The 14,193-nt window shown below is 33.5% G+C and overlaps 1 protein-coding gene and 2 pseudogenes across 1 annotated transcript; 2 read left to right on the top strand and 1 right to left on the bottom strand.

Annotated features, from left to right (window-relative positions):
- Positions 1-3,025: 3,025 nt before the first annotated feature.
- Positions 3,026-6,097, top strand: LOC120209265 (annotated as a pseudogene).
- Positions 6,098-7,514: 1,417 nt separating this feature from the next.
- On the bottom strand, positions 7,515-9,212 carry LOC120209254 (cytochrome b-c1 complex subunit 7-2, mitochondrial-like). Its single transcript, XM_039208307.1, has 4 exons — positions 9,064-9,212; positions 8,829-8,986; positions 8,160-8,228; positions 7,515-7,752 (listed from the first exon to the last, which is right to left on the bottom strand). The coding sequence occupies exons 1-4, from the start codon at positions 9,155-9,157 to the stop codon at positions 7,690-7,692; spliced, it is 384 nt and encodes a 127-aa protein (XP_039064238.1). The 5' UTR covers positions 9,158-9,212; the 3' UTR covers positions 7,515-7,689.
- Positions 9,213-10,840: 1,628 nt separating this feature from the next.
- LOC120209252 lies at positions 10,841-13,373 on the top strand (annotated as a pseudogene).
- The last annotated feature ends 820 nt before the right edge of the window (positions 13,374-14,193 follow it).

Here is a 14,193-nt window from a genome sequence, read left to right as displayed (position 1 = left end):
AAAATACTAAATTATACCCATTTAAAAAGTTATGGACCAATTAAAAAATATAAATAAGTAATAAGTATAAGTCAATTTCATATGCAAATATAATTTGAAGGACTAAATTAAACAAATATGAAATTACAAATAAAAATTTAAATAAATTAAACAACACAAATTGATGAGGGATCAAATCGAAATAATTTTAAATTGTGAGGTTTAAATTAATACAACAAAGTACTAAATTATACCCATTTTAAAAGTTATGAGCCAATTAAAAAATAGAAATAAGTAATAAGTATGGGTCAATTTCAGATGCAAATATAATTTTAAGGACTAAATAGAACAAATATGAAATTACAAATTAAAATTTAAATAAATTAAACAACACAAAGGGATCAAATCGAAACGATTACAAAATGTTTATAAAATGGACTAAATTGCATTCATTTTAAAAGTTGAGAAACAATTGAAACAAATATATATATATATATATATATATATATATATATATATATATATAATATATATACTATTTATAAACTATATATACCATGTAAAAACTATAATACTATATAGTTTATATATGAACTATATAGAAACTACATAGTTTATTAATATAAATTATATAGTTTATATATAGATTATATATGAAATATATATAAACTATACAATTTATATTTATATATTATGTATAGTTATAAATATATATTGTATAAATATATAGTTTATTAATATAAACTATATAGTTTATATATATATATATATGGTTTAAGGTTTAGGGTTATGATTTAGGGTTAATTTATGGAATTATATATAAATTATATAGTTTATAGATAGTAGTATTTAAACTATATATAAACAATATAAACTAAAACTATATATACTATATATATATACATGTATAAACTATATAAACTATATATATAAACTATGTAAACTATATAGTTTACATATGACCTATATATATAGTTTATTAGTGAACTATATAAACTATTTATATAGCATATACTATATATATAAATTATAGTTTATATTTATATACTACATACTATAGTTTATATTTATATGCTATATTTTATACTATTTATATAAACTATAGTTTATAGAAATCCTAAACTATAGTTTATATATATATATATATATATAATTTACATAAATACTATGCATAAACTATATGAAGTAATAAAGTATATAGTTTATAAAGATCCTAAACCCTAAACCTTAAATCTTAAACCCTAAACCCTAATCTATAAACCCTGAACATTATGCATAAACAATAGTTAATATATGTTACCTATAGTATATGTATACATGTAAACTATATATATGTAACTTATAGTATATGTATGTACAAACTATGTAAAGTATATATAAACTATATATATAACCTATAGTATATGTATATATACAATCTATTTATATGTTATATAAACTATATATGTAACCTATAGTTTATAAGCAATAGTTTATATTAGTGTACTATATAGTTTATACTTTATAACCTATTGTATATAATTTATAAACTATAGTTTATATTAATGTACTATATAGTTTATATTAATGTTAATTATTTTAACTATAATTTATATTAATATAGTATATAGTTTATAAACTATACTATATAATTTATAACATATAGCCTATAGTAATATTAATTTTATAGACTATATTTTATATTAATATTAATTATAATATATAATTATTTTAATATTAATTATAAATAGTTTATTAATATAAATTTTATAGGGGTGAAAATGAAAATAGGCGCCAAAACCATTTTCTTTCCCGCTCAGCATCCAAAATCTCTCCCGCTTGGCATCCAAAATTATGTTTCCCTCGTTTTCCCTCTTCTTCCCCGCTCAGCATCCAAAAGGAAGAGATAGAGTCCATCTTATTTGCCACTTTCCGTCTAAATCCTTTACTTTTTTTTGCTCTCAGGTGCAAATAACAACTATAAAATAGTAGAGGAAAGATAAATGGTAGAAATCGAGAAAGAAATAGAATCGATAAGAGCAGCTTCGAACGAGGTGTCTCGTCAGTTCAAAACCCTAATCGATGCGAATGATTTGGATTCTCTAAGGCACTTGCAGCTCCTCATGTACTTTCCCCTTTTCTTTTTTCTTTCTGCGTTTTTTTCTCTATTTACTTATATTATTAATAAGGTTGGATTTGATTCCCGGCGTATATGATAATTCGATTTTGTATGTTCTGTTGAGAAGTTCATTTGTTTGCTATAATTACGTAGTAAAACTGTACAAGGTTGAGTTTTTTTTTCTTTATATTGTAATCTAAAATAAATAGTGATTATTTTGTATTTGAAGAGATGCTATGTAGATACGAATGCATATGTCCATGCCCTATATCCATGCCCTTGTCTCGAGGACTAGAGTGAACAGGGTATGGGCGTATGGCTCCTGGCATGTATCCAGAGAGTGACTTAAAAGAGTCACGTATCAAGCTGAATCCACTTTACATGTTTGTTCTGTGGATAAATTTTTGTCCCGACAGAAAACAGGAATAGTGTACTCTACCAAAACGATTATGGATTTATTAGTAAAATAAGAAGTTATCAGTTTCCTTACTGTTGTAGGTTGGAGACTCAGAATTTAAGGGTGCGTTTGATTCACGGAATATAAGATTACCAGTGAGAATAAAATATTATCAGGGAGTAGGATTACTGAGAATGTTGTATTTTGTGTTTGGTTGGTTTAGCAAGAATATAAGATTATCATGTTGGGTTAAAGAAATAAAAGATTATTGGAATGTATATTTGACCAAATTGTCCTTATTATATATTTGTTTTTTAACAAGTTGGAAATATTTATATATTCTCTTTAAAAAATTTAAATTCATAATTTTTTTTACAAAATTGAAAATATAAAAAGGTTTAATGAACTTTATATAAAATTTTAATTATAGATTTTTTTGTAAATCTAAAATAGTTTAAGGATAAATTTGTAATTTAATATTCGTAGAATTTTTATTATTCAATGACAAAAGAAGAATATTTTGAAAAAAAATTAAGTACATTTTAGTTCAAATGCTGGTAATCCAACAATACCTAAGGAAATGGAGGTAATGACATTCCCGATAATATACCTCAAAAAATCCACTATTGGTAATTACATTACCGGAAATGAGATTCCCGGACTAACTAAACGGGGAATGTGGATTCCATTCCCATGAGCATCCCACATTCCCCCATCCAAACGCTCCTTTAAGGGTCGTGAACATGTGCGGTACAGTATGGACCAGGTCCTACAGCTTAGGAAGGTAATTGTGCATACTTTTGCTTAGTAGTTTGTTTAGCCTCTGCATTAGCAAACTGTTGTTTCATTTTACTTCCAAAACAATCCACAAAAGAACAAATCTATGCTTTTTATCTGCTTACTAGTTGTTCAAAGCTGTTACCATCCTGTTTCAGTTGTAGTGAGATGATCATGAAAATAAGTAGTTCAATGTTCATACCCCTTTCCATATATATTATGTTGAAATTAAACGTGATTATGCTTCTTTCTTTCTCTTTAGGCTATAGAAGTTGCTAAAGAGATTATTAAAATAAAACGAGATATTGAAGGGAAAATCTTCAATGAAGATCTGGGCTTGTGGAGAAAGCAATGTACTATCTAACCGCTCATTTGCATCTTACATTTTAATATATTGATAGCAATTAAGTTCCTTGATGAAGTTCTTGTATTTTCAATTAATTTTGCGAATTCATTGTTAACGCCTGTTACTTCATACTTTGTACTTTTGTGATCCAGCAAGTTATAGGCAGAAGTGTTACTCTGAGCCCAAACTAATGTGATTGGTCTAGATGTTCGGCACAGATTCCTCCTGCTGGAGAGAAGAGGTCCTGGAAATCTCTTCGGGATAGAGATTTGGGAAACCGATTTGATTCCAGACAGCCAGAAGCATACAAACTAAATCGCCATGATCTATTCAACTCTCGGAACTCTGTAATTAATAGAGGATTCGCATTGGCTTTGTTTTTATTTCTAGCAATCCCTTCAGCAAGCTATCTATGTTATTTGGCTTTGGTATTAAATTGGGTTTCCTTTGTTGAACCAGGGAGGACCTACTCCAGCTTTGGTCAAGGCTGAGGTGCCATGGTTGGCTAGAAGGGGCAATCTTTCCGAGAAAGAGCGTGTTCTAAAGACTGTTAAAGGGTAAATATATTAGAATTATGTTTCTTACATAATATATGTCTCTGATATTTATCAACACAGTAAAACCTGTTTTGCTCTGATATTTAGTTTTTTTCATCATGTATGTATTTCTGATATCTATTCCAAACCATAAAAGAAACCTTGCATGACGCATTATGTTGCCCTAATAGTTATGTAACAAACCCATGTAGCAGGAACAACTTTTTCTTATTAAATTAAACGGATGCAAGTCATTTATGTGGTAAAAGATGCAAATGTCATCTGATTTCCTTATTAGCCAGGACATTTTTTTAAACTTGCAAACTTGCCAAGTGGTTTCATTTTCAAGTATGCATGATGGGAAAGGCAATCCTTTCCTTTGTTGGATAGTGAAATTACTTGTTATTCTCAATGTGTATGTTCTCTGTTTAGGATACTGAAAAAGCTGACTCCGGGAATTATGATCTTTCTAAGAGCCAACTTATTCATTCTGGTATCATATCAGCTGATATCTTGAAGGTTATTATTTCTGAATTCGTGTTATTTTTTTGACATTGGTGCATATTTTTTCTGTATTTATTTCTCTGTATGTATATATATCCACACACATGTACATTTCACGCTTGCTGTTGTATGTATGTATATGTGTTTATATCCATAGACATGTACAGAGTTACTGCAGGTTGTAAAAAGAAATCACTGATGGTTTCAATGCTGCTTTTACAGGGGGTTGTTTGTCTAATATTTGACAAGTTTGTGCTGGAACCCACTTTCTGTCCTATGTATGCACTCCTATGTTCTGATCTGAATAATAAGCTTCCTCATTTCCTTCCGATGAACCTGGCGGAAAACATATCACATTTAAGCGAGTCCTCCTGAATAACTTCCAGGAGGCATTCGAGGGAGCTGACAAGAAGAAGTGCAGCTGATGACTGCCCCTGAGAAAGAGGAGCGTAGAGACAAAGAAAGGATGGTCAAGCTCCGCACTCTAGGAAATATTCGTTTAATTGGTGAGCTTCTGAAGCAAAAAATGGTACCTGAGAGGATAGGCTATCACATTGTGCAGGTTATTGCCGATATTTCCTTTGTGATTAATGGATTTTGGAATTTTAGTAAGTTATGCAAACTCATTTTTTTTTCCTTTGTGCCAAACTGGAACTTTTGGGCACTGACAGTGGAGGATGCCCTGCAGAGGAGAATGTTGAAGCCCTTTGTCTGTTATTAATCACTTTTGGTAAACAGCTTGACAGGCAATCACAGCGCATAAAAGATGTTTGCTGCTTCAGATTGAAGGAATTGACTACAAATCCTCAGCTTGCTCCAAGATCGAGAACTGTGGTTCATGATGTTCTCGATCTTATGGCAAACTTCAGCAGATTTAAGGAATTGATTACAAGTCCTCAGCTTGCTCCAAGATTGGGATTTATGGTTTGTGATCTTCTTGACCTTCAGGCAAGCCAATGGGTTCTCAGACGTGAGGTGGTAGCTTACAAATTCCGTCAAATTTTATGGGTTAGATTAGACAGATATTGTTGGAATGCCCGTGTGAATGGGCTTTACTATTGATAACTCCATTTTTTTTTGGGTATGGATTTTTGCAGGTGAAAGACAACAAGTACTGCAAGTATTAGAAACAGTCATGTTTCTGTTGATCCTATGAGTCCTGGTCCTGGGGGCTTTCCGATCACATGCCCGGGTACAGGAGATTTGATGCCTGGAATGCCAGGAACTCAGAGAATGCCGGGAATGGACAATGATAACTGGGAAATTCCTAGGGCCCGGTCAATGCCAAGGAGTGATGCACAAGGTATGCAGCTTGAATTTGATGGGCTGTACGACATTCACGGAAATGACACACCAGAGTTTCAAGGCACCTCTACACCTAAGTCTGAAAACAAGTTCCCCGAACAGCAAGTGAGTTTCACCTCCTCACGGATTGCATGAGCTTGGGTCAAGCTCTTCACTACCACTAAGAAGTGGCCGTAAGCTCATGCTAAAAGCTGTGCCTTCAAAAGGTAACCGTAATGAGAGTAGAAGAAATTCTCAAGACTAGAAGGATACGTTCTCCCTTCAAAGGATTGTTTCAAGTACTTAGGGTCTATGATACATAAAGATGGGGTGTAGATGATGACGTTACACACCGTATAAAGGCGGGATGGCTAAAGTGGAGGGTCGCTACTGGAGTTCTGTGTGACAAGAAGGTGCCTCTAAAACTTAAGGGAAAATTTTATAGAATGACAATAAGACCAGCGCTGTTGTATGGATCAGAATGTTGGGCAACCAAGAAAGATCACGTAAGGAGGATTGAGACCGCAGAAATGAGAATGCTTTGATGGACATGTGGTAGGACTCTGTGGGATATGACGACAACTCTGCGATTAGGATGTCCTTGGGGGTGGTGTCTGTTTCCGAAAAATTGAGGGAGGGAGGACTACGGTGGTTTGGGCATGTCCTTAGGCGACTACCGTCGGATGCGGTCAGGAGGGTAGAGTCGATTACAGTCGACGGTGCCAGAAGGAAAGGACGACCAAGACGGAAGTGGGAAGACTGCTTGAGATATGATTTGAGGGATTTAGCCCTTACCGAAGACATGACCTCTGATAGGAAAATATGGAGGTTAAAGACTAGGATAATCGAGTAGTGTGGGTCACATTTATAGGGTGTATCATCTCTGTCTTTTTTAATGTCTTTGTAGTATTTTTCATGACTTCTACTTTTTATACGTTTCTGTTATTGGTATTTATGAAGGATTAGAACTGGGCTTGCTATCGTTGACTTCTGTGTATCATTCTCCTCATGTTTTCTCTTTTAAATTTAGCATGGTCTTATGTTTCTGTTTATATGCAGAGATTCTTTTGCAGGGATTATTATGCAGGGATTAATTCCCAGACGACATATGATTTTAATGACTGATATGAATATTGTTTAGCTATGTATTTATGTATTTATTTATATATGCATTGAATTTTATCTATATTTTAATTTTCTGACTGCCGGAGGTCTTCCACGGAAGCTACTCTCAACCTGACGTTGGGGGCAGCTTACTACCCTACCTCCCCTTTACCCCATACATATGGGAATTGGGTTTTGTTGTTGTTGTTGTTTAATGGCCCCTTTATAAGGTGAATTTTATGGCCAAATATTGGTTCTTTGCTACATGATTCTGCATACATACTGTCGGTATTTTCGTGTTAAGACTATTTTCTTCTGTGAAATGTATAAAAAAGTAAAAGCCTTAAAATCAGTTAAGATTTGAATTATAAATGAAAGTTACAATAAAAGCTCTTGACAGAAAGGTTTGTTTATTCTAAAATGGCTTTGCTTGCATTCAAAAGCATAAATTGCGGTCATAGTTCTGTATCATATTAGGGCATTGCCAACAGACTTGAGCTTAATCAGAAATTCAGTTCAAAAACTGACACATGAATGTGTAACCAACCAAAATTAGGAAAAGGCGAAATTCACAGTCCAGCTCTGCTATAGGAATACCAGTCGACATGCAAATCAATTGAACAAATATTTCAACAGCTAACTACGAGATACAACTCGAAAACCCTTAAGGAATGGTTCGCTGATACAGAGGCAAAGCTCCCAAAGCTTCACGCTCTGCATTCTCCTTCTTTACAAGATTCAATTAAAAAATTCTTAATACATACTCCAACTCCATCCATTTATTTCACATCGACTTTCAGCCTTTGCTTCAGTCAAAACACACAGCTTAAAATTCTAACACTACACCATAAACGAAGTGAAAAACAAACAGAAACTTTGCCAGCAAACATGACGCTGAACAATATGATGTGTATGTGCAAAAGATAGAATTTTGCAAAGCAAAGTAGAATTTAATAACCAAGAATCTAGCAGTTTGACATGGCATCATCAAGGTGTTGCACCTTGGCACCAGACAACAAAAGCACGATAGACCCTTTTGAACGAAGTGCTTTGATCAGGCACATGGTTTGTGCTCTTAGGTGCGCTTTTTTGAAACTGTTCAAAATAAAATTCAAGTCAATTTATCAACATAACTTCTACTGTACAAGAACTTACAAGAGCAAGCATATCTTGAAGATAGCTCCTAAATGGCGTCTGCATTTTCTGCAAAGGAATGATAAGATCCAATGAACTATAATTAATCTCAAAGCACAGTAATGAAGCAAAGATGCATGTTCAATAAAAAATGAAAAGGGTGGCAACATGCATGGATAATTATAAACATAAAGATATCTACTAATGTTGACAAAAATAATATATCATATCTTAATCATATTGATAAAGATTATAAAATTAGTTCCTCATCCCCGTATAATATTTTTCAATCCTTAGACAAGGATTGAGCGTTTTATGTCAACATAGTTTTGTTCGGTGTTGCAACTTCCATTCTAATGGTATTTACCTATAGTTTTAGGAAGCAAAAAAACAACTAATAATAGAACCATATTATACATAGAAATCAGGATAATTATTCTATCTTTTTGAAAGACTATATTCATATGTACTCTATCAAGTCCCCCCCCCCCAAAATAATAATGACATACAGATTTAAAGGTAATTGGATTTATAATAGGATTCATATTAGGTTTCTGACATTTAAAAGCTAATCCTTATTCACAATTACACAAAAGAAAATCAATCCTCCAAAATTAATACTCAAATAAGATTCTCCAAAAATCTACTAAAAAAAAGAGAGAGAGAAACCTGAAGATCTTCAGGGAGATACTCGTGCTTCATGGAGAGGTCAATTGCACGCTTAAGGCGTTGGTTACGGGCATCGACGACCTCACGAGGCAGCCTGTTCAATGCCTCCTTGATATCCAAATCGTAGTAAGGATCGTACAGATCGTCGTAACGAAGGCCTGAACAAATTATCCAATAAATTTAATTGAAATTTAGGGGGAAAGTTTAGAGTTAAGATTTTGAGGAAAATCGTTACCGTATTTGCTGAGACGGCTGGTAAGGGTTTTCATATGCAGAGATGCCAACCAGCTCTTCTTCGGATCCAAAAGTGACTGCAAAAGCGACGACATTTGGCTGCGCTTTCTCTTCCTCTCTATCTCAGCTGAATCCCGAGCCTTTGTATGCAGATCAAGGGTTTGTTACAGTTTGTGCAATATATCGACCAAGTTACTACACTCACGATATATATGGCATTATCTCACGAGATATTAAATAGTTATTGTTAAGGAAAAATACAATAATGGTCACTAATATTTAAGTAAGTTTTCATTTATATTAATTAAGTTTAAAAAGTATATTAGTCACTAATATTATCGATTTATAACAAATTGATCACTCTACCAGTATCTCTATTAAATTAATGATGTGGTACAATTAATAAAAAGGTTAACATTTATGTTTACCCTTAAACTATTACTAAAACATCAATATGTCTTTAAACAATGATTTTATATCTAATCTATCCCAAAAGCTTTTAACTTCTTTTTTCAAACATTGCATCATTTCAATTATATTCTAACTAATTTCCTTACAAAACAAAAATCACACTTGAACAAAATTTCGTTTGTCTTTAAATATTCTAACCACTTTCCTTACAAAACAAAAATCATCCCAAAGTATTATTTTTTTCATTAAAATTAATTGGATATATGACTTTAAATACTCATGTATTTTATAATGAAAAGACTCCATTTATCAATACAATTGGTTTTTTTTTTTGTAAGAATGTGGTTCGAATATAGTTATAGTGTTGGGGTGTTTGAAAAAAACTATAAATTAGAAATTTTTGGGATAAATTAAATAAAATTATTGTTTAAGGAATTGTTTGATGTTTTAGCTATAGCTTAGGGATAAAACTAAAATATTAATCTTTTTATCAACATTATCATGTCTTCAATTTAATAGAGATAACGAATAAGTGACCATTTTGTTATAATCAATAACGCTAGTGACCATTTTGTTACAAATTGATAATGTTAGTAACTAATTTATTACTTTTGAAACTTTAGTGGGAAAAATAAAAACTTACTCAAACATTAGTGATCATTGGTGTGGTTTACCCTCTTTTATTAATAGTGATTAAAATAAGATAATATTTATTCAAAAAAATTCAACCATTTAATTATTTAAAAATTTGTAATATAATTGATTTAATAAAAAATAAATTGATATAAATTTTTCTCTCGTGAAGTAATCAATCCATCAACAAATTTATTTTAACTAATAATGATTTAATTAATTACTTTTACGGGGTAAATAAGAGGGGTATGATATTAGGTATAAACATAAGACTCGAATCCAATAGGTTCTGACCTAATTCGATTGGATTGGAATTTTAAAATTATATTGATTTAGTTTGGGTTGGGCTGGGTTTAAATTTAGGGGAAAAAATATTCGATCTAAAAAATATAATTTTACATTATATATTTAAAAATAATTATAATAGTATTTTTTTATATATTTTTTAATTATATCTCTATTTTTTATTAAATAAAATATTATTATTTAATAAATATTATTCAAGATCAAATCGAATTTAAATTTTATCTAAGATTAAATTTAGATATAATGCATATGTAGCTCACTGTTTCTTTGTGTACTTCTCGTTCTCGATCCAAAGGTACATATTCTTGCTATCCTATCGGACGGTCAGGATTTTCGCTATTTTTCCTTTGGGTGTAACCTAATAATAACCTACGATCTCATTTCAGTTGTAGCGGGAGTGTAGAGCAATCTTGAGTCGACCGACCCAGATGAGAGGAACCATCGGCAGGACCCTGTACGATCAATACCCATCTTACCAAACGAACCTCTTTTTCCTCCAATCCTCCCCCTTCTCCGCTTCCTCAAGATCTGGCGACGGCCGTGGCCTTGCTGGGGGAAACTCTCCTTTGATGGATTCACTCCAGCCACCGCAAAATCCGAATCAGAGGAGAAAAGGTCCGACTCAAATGAATCGGCTTTCGTCGGATTAGGTCACGGCCGTGGAAGAGGAACTCCCTTATCCTCCGAATCCAAACTCCCCCTTTCTCTTCTCATTTTTCCCAATACGCGTCCGGTCGAGGCCGAGGTACCAATGAGCCAGTGCCGCCTCCAAGGCAACCGAAAGTGCCGATATTTGTAAAGAAATAGGATGAAATCGAAGTTGATTCCCCGGCGAAGCCGGCCACCGATTCGGTTCAGTCGATGGAGCCAACACTTCCATCTAGTATGCCCTTAGTCGCATCATTATCGGGTGCTGGACGAGGCAAGCCCTTGAAGCAACCGGAGTCTGCCTTGCAGATGAAGGAAGAAATAGGCATATCCGAGCGAAGCAGGAGCAGCAACGGCAGCAACCGCCTCCATTGCCGCAGATGAGCAAGGAAGAAGCAGTAAAGAAAGCAAGGAGATTCTTTCAAGGAGAAGCGAGGGATATAAGGAGGATATGGGTTTGAGTGGAGGTAGAGGAAGAGGAAGAGGTAGGCAGTCGGACAGGGTAGGGGAAGGGGAAGAGGGCGCGGAGGATACTCAAGGAAATTGGAAGAAGATGCTAAAGAGCTTGAAGATGATCTTTATTTAGGAGATGATGCGAATGGAGAGAAATTGGCCCAAACCATTGGAGCCGAAAATATGGCTAAGTTGGTTGAAGGGTTTGAAGAGCTTTCCAGTAGAGTCATGCCTTCTGGACGATGCTTACATGGAAGCGATGCATACCAACTTTATGGTGAGTTGTTCACCTTTTGAAATTTGTGCAAGGATGATTATTATTACTTCAGTTCACTATAATTAGAAATTAAATTGTGTTATTTCTTTGTATGCTATCAGCTAAAATGGGAATTGGCCTGGTGATTGTTTTTAGCATAGAAAAAGTATAAATGAAAACTTGGGTTGGAGCAAACTGTTCTAACTGTCAATAAACACCATTACGTTGAACAAGAACATAAATTGGTTCTAGGGGTGACAATTACAATAATAGGTTTTAATCTGAAAGACGTGCCTCAGTGAATGGTGTATTTTAAATCTGCAAGGCTGGTAAGTGGTAATACTAGTAATTGGTTGGTGTAAAATTATATTCACATTGCAGTCCTGCATCCTCTGGTTAGGCTGGCATAATTTAATGTGTGTTTTTGCTGATTTTTTATGATTCATTTGTGCTAACAATTTGGTCTAGTGAGCCATCGAATATCTGATTTCTTGTTGGTAGTAATCACTGTTTTAAAGGCTTATGTAAACATTGCTAACAAATAGGTTTATGTTGTTGTGGTGGTGGATAAAACTGATAATGCACTTGTAAAAGAACACGTGAAACAATATTGAACTAATTCAACCATTTCCTTAATTAATTTTACATTGCAGCCTCGACTGTATTGCCAGACTATGATTTATTGGGGTTAATCTGGATCTTAAACCATTTATCTACTTGTTTGGCTTGCAGATAGAGTTTGAGCCTGAATATTTGATGGCAGATTTTGAGACTAACCCAGATATTGATGAGAAACCACCCGTGTCTCTTAGAGATGCCCTTAAGAAGGTGAAACCTTTCCTCATGTCATATGAAGGAATTCAAAATCAAGAAGAGTGGAGGTATGTTCTATTGCTTTGATCATGGTTCATGGTTGTTTTTCTCATTGCTTTGGATGTATTTCTTCCGTATGAATGACATGGAGAACTAAAATATTTATTCTTACTGATAGTAAGATTATTCAATTTTAGAGGACATCCTGCTTCAAGTTAATCCTATAGTTGAACTTGGACAAGGCTGAAGTTACATTAATGGAGACAAAATCCATTTAGTTTCTAATCCACAAAATCACCATAAGGAATTAAGGTCATGGAGAAATTGTTTTTTAGCACACAAAATTTTTCATAATAAATTGAATAGTTAACCTGTGAAATCCACATTATTTTGTGTGTGATAACATTTTCTGAAAAAGGCCCCTAATTTGTTTTCTTGATAGTCTTTTTTAGATGACTTCTTCATGAATAGCTTTATACTATGTTTTCCACATTCTAACTTTTCAGGAAGCCATCAAAGAAAAAATGGAAAATGTACCTTTACTGCAAGAGATCATTGATCACTACAGTGGACCTGATAGAGTAACTGCAAAGAAACAGCAAGAAGAGTTGGAAAGAGTTGCAAAAACTCTTCCCAAAAGTGCACCTGCTTCTGTGAAGAACTTTGCAAACCGTGGTTCTCTCTCTTCAGGTTACTATTTATATTTACTAATTTTCTTTCATGCACAATTTGCGTTTGAGGATGATGCTTTCTGGGATGTACATTGTGAGATATCGGTTTCTGAACTTTAGCTTCCTTGCATTCTTTTTGGACTTGTATAATAGATTTGACACATATGAGACAACATGTCTGCCATGGATATCCTGGCACTTCAAGAAGGCTAATGGGACTAACAGGCACAGTTTTTATGGTTGAGCTTTTGTTACTAGAACAGAAGTCGCATTAAGAAACTATATGGTGGAAATTATGTTGGTATTCGTGTTGTATTTGTTTTGTGTCTAAAATTGCCAGATCCATCTTGGACTAGTCTAATTTCTGGTTACTATATGGGGTAATTATGTTGGTATATTCGTGTTCTATTTGTTTTGTGTCTAAAATTGCCAAATCCATCTTGGACTAGTCTAATTTCTGGTTACTATATGGGCGAATCTTATAAAGCAGAGTAACCCTGGTTGGGGATTCGACAAAAATGCCAATTCATGGACAAGCTTGTGTGGGAGGTCTCTCAACAATACAAATGAAGGTAGATGGCTTGGTTTATTTAATCGAGATGATACCAAGCAGTTATGGCCTCATGATGCTTCTGATTCCATTCACCAAATCCTTTTCTTTTGGGAGGGAGGCGACTGGGGATATATGAACATAGTTTCGGTGAAAAGAGATTTTTTTTTTGCTTATGTATTTGATTCCTTTAGAGGAGGAACATCTGCAATAGATTTATACGCTAGTTAATTTTTCAGTAACGGTGAATAAGCATTACTTGGAGAGGCCGAAGTACTGAATTTGTTGTGTTTTACTAGGAATGTTCAAAGTATTTTTGCTACCTGTGTTGTGTGATGCATTGTATCCAGCCCAGATATGTTATGCTACGATTCAGATTCAATTCCAATC

The sequence above is a fragment of the Hibiscus syriacus genome, unplaced genomic scaffold (assembly GCF_006381635.1).
Source record: "Hibiscus syriacus cultivar Baekdansim isolate YM2019G1 unplaced genomic scaffold, ASM638163v2 tig00018568_pilon, whole genome shotgun sequence".
NCBI classification, from domain to species: domain Eukaryota; kingdom Viridiplantae; phylum Streptophyta; class Magnoliopsida; order Malvales; family Malvaceae; genus Hibiscus; species Hibiscus syriacus.
Note: the sequence above shows the minus strand (reverse complement) of the source record. Positions and strands in the feature narration are given on the sequence as shown.

Coding starts and splice junctions, on each gene's coding strand:
- LOC120209254 (XM_039208307.1), bottom strand. CDS start 9,157: ATGTCGTCGCTTTTGCAGTCACTTTTGGATCCGAAGAAGAGCTGGTTG. Junction 8,229..8,828: donor ATCTCCCTGAAGATCTTCAG/GTTTCTCTCTCT, acceptor ATTCCTTTGCAG/AAAATGCAGACGCCATTTAG. Junction 7,753..8,159: donor TAAGTTCTTGTACAGTAGAA/GTTATGTTGATA, acceptor AATCTTGTAAAG/AAGGAGAATGCAGAGCGTGA.